Here is a 6,410-nt window from a genome sequence, read left to right as displayed (position 1 = left end):
GTCATGCTCTACTGGGAACAGTAAAGATCAAATATGTTGGGATTTGTGAAAATAGTGAGTATTAACAGTTGCTGCATAGACTGTCAGAAAATGGTTTCCAGAAACTTCCACTATTTCTTATAAAATCAATTTAATTGGAATAATTCTCATCTATATATTTTCTGGAGCAATAATTTGGAGAAGAGTTTAAGTTTTACAAGTACAAACACACAAACTGCTAATGCTGCATAGATTGATTGTAGTGACATTGGACACATCGCTTTTCCCACCATTTTTCCAACATGTAATATTAAATGTGATCCTCATTGTATTATTTCAGTGCATAGAAATATGCACTTGAGCGTGAAACAAATCTGATTACTGTTTTGTGATGCAGATCACTCGTATTTTGTAGTGTAGCTGATTGATATTTGTGAAGTCGGACGCTTCTTGAAAATACAGCTGCTAGTGAGAAAGAAAATGTATGGCTAGAGTTGTCTTTTCTACAATGACTTTTTAATGTAATGCATTCTCAGCCTTTATTTTCTTACCTCAGGGTTGCTCCAACTTGTTAGTTGTTTGTCTTCTGGGCTACGTAGCGGCCTCGATTCTACCTGTAGAATGTAGGAATTTGAGGCGTATTTGAAGCTAAAATGAGTAATCAAGAAGGCTTGTGATTTCCCTGCTGTGAAACAAGCATCCTGACAAGCTTCAACACCTTAGGCATAATTTCTGTCTGAGTCTTGTGGTTTCTTGAGCATGTTTACACAGTGAATGCTGTAATTATATTTACCAAGAGGGAGCTCATCCACCTGAATTCAAGGCCTTTCAACAGGTAGATATATGTTGAATCTAAAAAGCTTTGTTTGGTGTTATGCTATATGTTGCTGAAAGACAAATGGAAGGTCAGGCTGGGGAAGGGAATGTGGTGCGGGTGCAAAAGATAGAAACTACGCTTGTTTCTTTGCCAGGGAGGCAGTTCCAGAATATCCTTGGACAAGGATGATAATGAATTATATATAGGCAAAATGGAGTACTTAACAGTTGCAGAGAGTTTAGCAATCGTAACTGACCTAGGTCCTTTGCAGACCTTGCCTATCTGTTTGGCTACCTACTAAATCAAGCTCTTAAAATGCTACAAAAATTTGAACTTTAAGATGAGCATAATAGTTCATATCCTAGTGGACTGTCAGCTGCTTAGAACTGTATTATGAAAATCTCTTCTTTAAAACAAAGTAAAACTTAACATTCCTTTCAGAAAGCTATGTCAGAGCTGCTTCTTATATTGTCTTCCAGATGAGTCGTCTGTGAAAGCTTCCCCTCCTCCAAAGTGGACTTTTCCTTCTGCTTATGGAGCTTTAGTTTAAGGATATCCTGTATGGGGAATTAGTTCTTGTGCTGACTGTAGGTGACCTGAATGTGCCTCTTTCTTTTGAGGTTTTTATCAAATATTACCAAGACACATACTCTGTGTGATATGGTATAAGCTGTTTTCAATAATTTGCGTTTACCAGAGTAGAAGAGAATAAGGAGTTCTCAGGCACAAAGACTAGGCATTGGCTTACCTCATAAATCAAGAAAACTGCAGTCATGTGGACAGTGGTTTCAAAGTGCAATCTAAATAGTTCTCCAGAACCAAAGATAACTAATTCATGTAGGCAAGCACGTGAAGATTTAGGCAATGCTGCGTAAGCTGATTTCCATGCTAGTCTTCAAGTGTTTAAAATAAAACAAAAGTTTGGGCTGAGACAGTACATGCTACTTCTAAACTATATGAAGAAACACCTTCTAGTTCTACTTCCAGCATCTGATTTTTTAATAGCTTTATGTGTCTTTCTTTTTTCCAGTCCAAGCCATATATATTTGACCGTGTATTCCAGTCCAACACATCACAGGAACAAGTATACAATGATTGTGCTAAAAAGATTGTCAAAGGTAAGGTTTAACAGCAACTTTAATCATAAGGAAATGTTTCATTTGTGTGAATTTCAGTGTTGAAAGCTGATAATTATATTGCTTCCTTTTACCTCCTGAATTTTTAATAAGAACCAGTGTGGATCATAGCAGTGTAATTTATCAGCTCAACTACAGGATGATTTTAACTCAATGCTTAACCTGCTGTTTCAGTGGATTGCAACATTTAGTAACATTTACCTGTCATGTTTTAGTTTTTTTGCAGTTCTTTGCAAAAGATTGTTTAAAGGAACTTGTCAGAAATTGATCAAAATACCTCTTACCAGTTTGGTGGGTTTTTGCCCCCTCAGATTTATTGGTGAAAATATCCTACATTGGTTTGTTTGAAGAAATGTAAGAAGAAAGGAAACTTGTGAAATTGTGTTTATGCTCTAGATCTTTTCTATGCTTGTTTATTCAATATACAGTTTAAGGAGAATTTTTTTAATGGGATTTTCAGCTTCACAATTAAAAGTTTACATGTGAGTTTCTGCTGTGAATGTCAGGGTGTACATATCCTCTAAACTTGAATTGTCAGAGTTGGCCTAATAACTTCAGGAAGTCTTGTCAAAAGAAGGTTATACCATGTTGAATTGTTGTAGTAAACAATTAGCTAGTTTCCTAAAAATATAATTAATTTATTAAGGAGATCAGTAATATGTTTTAATTGACATAGCTTTGAAAACACCTTTAAGAGAGCCTTGTCTGAAACAGATATCAGAAATGTCAGCTACTAGTGACAAGAGAAGACTGGGTAAATGTTGGGGGGGTTTGATCATTAGAAAAGTGAATTGTTGTGGAAAATCCTTGCTGCTGCAAGTATTTAACCCTTCAATGAGTGTAATAATAATTGGGATTAGAGCAGAAGTTTGCTCCTTAAAAACTGGAGTTAAATAAGAATTGTAATACTGCCCCTTTCCTCCATCTGAAAATCTGATCTCTCTGTGCAGCATTTCTAGGCTGTGTTACATAGGATGGCAAATGAGCTTGAGTGCAAATGGATTAGGGCTATAGTGGGGTGACAAAAAACTTCCCCATTCAGAATATCTCATGCTTGTTATTGGAAAATAAAAGTTTGCTTACAGGATGTGGTTCTACAGTAACTGGCTTGTAAAGAAACCAGCTTACCAGCATACACTCCTCAATCTAAAACTTGGGGTTGGTTCATTCGTAATTTGAAATACAAGCTTTTGGCCAAAGAGTAAGATGCTTGAAATTTATATCATAGCCCATTTTCTTCACTGTTGGACAATTAAACTTCCCTGAAGGCAGAAAATACTGCAGTGTTCTTGTATATCTCTTCTGAGTTATCAGAGACTATCTGTTCAGTGTGCAGTTATATTGATTTCCCTGTTGTACCTGACTCTGAAGTCCTGATTTTTTTTTTTCCTGGTTGCAGGAATGGATGCTTCTAATACTGTAAACTTCTACAGTGCAGCCAATAATGACTTAATGCATTAAAGGGGTAGGGGGGAGCACCCTCCCTCCCCTCCAACTCTTGCACAGTCTCCAAATATTGAGTAACTTAACTTGCCGAACATTTTAGGAATTGCCTGCTTGCATGCTATTTCATTTGACTTTCCTTTACAAGAAAGAAATGAACCCTAATGAAAATACTCTTTCCATTTAGATGTACTTGAGGGATACAATGGTACAATATTTGCTTATGGGCAAACATCATCTGGAAAGACACACACTATGGAAGTAAGAAATCTTAAAATAATTTTCTTCTTAATGTCACTGTCATCTCTTCATCACGATAGCCTTATCCTTCTAGAAACCGGATGTCTGCTTGTCTTTATCTGCAATTTTAATTTTCTTTCCCTTTTCACTGTAACATTTTGGTACCCAAAATGTCTTTTAGGACTGAGAACGACAATTATTTTAATTTTTCAGCCCTCACTAGCAGGATGAGAAGTGCAAGAATAATGTTAGTAGTACCTTTTCACTTCTGGTAGCTTGGGAAATTGCTGAGGCTGTTCCCTTCACTCCTGGCGAATGCTGGGGCTAAATGGATAGTCAAGACTTTCCTTTAGAGATAAAATAGGTGCATCATACCTGTCAGTATTTTAAAACTAGTTTGTCTGTTAAATGTTTGTTTTGCCTTTGGATACTGTTTGTGATGTTGGATTCAGTATGAATGTTTCATTTTATTGTATCTTTTTCTAACAAGGGGAAGCTTCATGACCCAGATGGAATGGGTATTATTCCAAGAATAGTGCAAGATATTTTTAATTATATTTATTCTATGGATGAGAATCTTGAGTTTCATATTAAGGTAAATTTTTCTTCATTGTTACTTATTTAATCTGTATTAAAACTGAAAGTAGTCTGTAGTTAAATGAGTATTCTGTGTCTGTTTCAAATGCCTGTAACTTGGAAAACCTAATTATGAGTTATTTCTGAAGTAACTGACTCTTTGTAAAGAAGAATTAAGTTAACACTTTAATCTTGTTTCCATTGAACATTGATGGTAGCTATCCTGATAACCTATGGCAGTGCTGATAGTGTTTGAAGCTTTTGATTAAAATAGTTTCTTCTTAAAGGTGTATTTTAGTTCAGCTTTAAGGACTTGAGCTAGATGTGGTATTATGCAGGAGGTCATAATAATCATGCTGAATCCAGATCAAAAAGCGAAGCATTTTTGTTTTCTGATGCTGTATCTTTATGCCCCTTATCACTTCTAGGTGTCATATTTTGAAATATACTTGGATAAAATAAGGGACCTTTTGGATGGTAAGCCCTTTATTTATATTGAACATAGAAAATAAATTGTTCTAGAGAGGGAGATTTAAAAAACCAAAAGTTTTATCATGATTAAGATAGGTATGCAGTGTGCTAGTAACCTGTACTTGGTTAAGGGGTACATCAACATGGGAAAACATGGAGCTAATCTATATAATACTACTAAAGCTGCAGTAATGGTTGTTTCCTGTGTGTTACATTTTTAGAAAGTGTTGCTGAGAAATAACACCTGTGACTTGGACATGTATACACAGCTTATTCATTTTGCAAAGAAATTGTATATACCTTAGCTCTAGAACTTTTTCTCTTCCAGTTTCAAAGACCAATCTTTCTGTTCATGAGGACAAAAATAGAGTTCCCTATGTAAAGGTGAGCGTCAATTTGATATGTTTTCATCTTGCACTCCTCTAGTGTATGCCATTTACTTCTGACATGTTGGTGTTGTGGTTTTTTGCCCCTCTTTTTTTATTTTTTAAAGGGTTGCACAGAGCGTTTTGTATGTAGTCCAGAAGAAGTTATGGATACTATAGATGAAGGAAAATCAAACCGACATGTAGCAGTTACGAGTAAGTATTATCTTTTGTTTCCTTTTAGTGCTTTATCGATTTGCTTCTGTTATGCTTTAAAAAGCAGGGAAGGCAAAAATAATGAGCTAAATAATTCAGGTTATGAAAGGGTCTAGCATAAGCAGTTTCAGCACATCTTCCAGAAACAAGTAGTTAAATTAATTTCTTGTTAGAAAATTTCTTGTTACTTAGACTTGGATTGAAAGGAGAAAGTGAGCGGTCAGTGAGGAGCTCTGAATCATTGGAGGAAAAGGTGTTCTGCAGTAGGAATACCGCAAAATCCCAGTTTGTGGAATTCGTTTCAGTTAACCTATGAATCCGAGTGAGGCACTGTGCCTGACTAGTGTGGCCGTTCAGTTGCATATTCTAAGAAAAACTGATCAGAATGAAGCAGCATCCCAATGTCTCAAGCTCTTTGGCCTGTGGCATGCAGCTGATTTGCAAGGAATCATGTCACGGGTCTCAGAATTCCCACAAGAAGCAGGAGTAGGAAGTGACAGAAGGTTTTTAAAAACAAAAAAAACCCTTAAAACAAGAAAAGATGATGCACAATAACACATCGGTTCTTAACAAGTGACTGTCAGAAATCTGACAGACAGTTTGAGGGTGAGTTTCTCAATCTTCCTGTGTCCACTTATTTAGTCAGATTTATTTATTGAAATGAAAGAATATGTAGTCATTAAGAAAAAATGAGAAGGGAAATAATTTTTTAAAGATTGAAAAATAAAAATATGATGATGTTCCTTTTAAGGAATAACTCAGTCCTACACTTCCATTTCGTTGCTTCTAGGTAGTAAAGTTCTGAAGTGGGGACCAGACTAAGTAATGGTGAAATGATGGAAATTTGTATAGAAGACTATGTTGAACTGCTTCTGTGACATCAATAAGCTGGTCTTTTTAGGCATTTGAGGGATTTGTGGTTAAAAGGAAGAAGAAACAGGCAGACATTCTCATTCAGATTGCAGTCAGCTTAGATTCTGTTTAATGAATTAAAATCATTCTTTAAATTCAGTAAGTCTTGTTTACTCTGCGTGTTTTACGGTAGAGGGGACAGTAGGTATTTAGACAAAGGGCTGAAAGGTTATGGCCATCTAGTTCAAATTTTTGCGGAAGGATAAAATGTGATACATTGTAAATCTGGGGGGGGGGGGGGGGGAGGGTTATTGT

The 6,410-nt window shown here is 36.0% G+C and overlaps 1 protein-coding gene across 1 annotated transcript in view; it reads left to right on the top strand.

The window, feature by feature from the left end:
- The first annotated feature begins 1,007 nt into the window (after window positions 1-1,007).
- Window positions 1,008-6,410, top strand: part of KIF5B (kinesin family member 5B) — a 26,579-nt gene continuing 21,176 nt past the window's right edge. The window contains exons 1-7 of the mRNA XM_010144664.1: window positions 1,008-1,043; window positions 1,827-1,914; window positions 3,563-3,636; window positions 4,106-4,210; window positions 4,620-4,668; window positions 4,991-5,046; window positions 5,156-5,243. Of these exons, the coding sequence (XP_010142966.1) occupies window positions 1,008-1,043; window positions 1,827-1,914; window positions 3,563-3,636; window positions 4,106-4,210; window positions 4,620-4,668; window positions 4,991-5,046; window positions 5,156-5,243 (496 nt within the window). The remainder of the gene's footprint in view (window positions 1,044-1,826; window positions 1,915-3,562; window positions 3,637-4,105; window positions 4,211-4,619; window positions 4,669-4,990; window positions 5,047-5,155; window positions 5,244-6,410) is intronic.

The sequence above is a fragment of the Buceros rhinoceros genome, unplaced genomic scaffold, assembly GCF_000710305.1.
Source record: "Buceros rhinoceros silvestris isolate BGI_N320 unplaced genomic scaffold, ASM71030v1 scaffold21691, whole genome shotgun sequence".
NCBI classification, from domain to species: Eukaryota; Metazoa; Chordata; class Aves; order Bucerotiformes; family Bucerotidae; genus Buceros; species Buceros rhinoceros.
The sequence above is the reverse complement of the archived record's forward strand: the minus strand, read 5'-3'. Positions and strand labels throughout refer to the sequence as shown.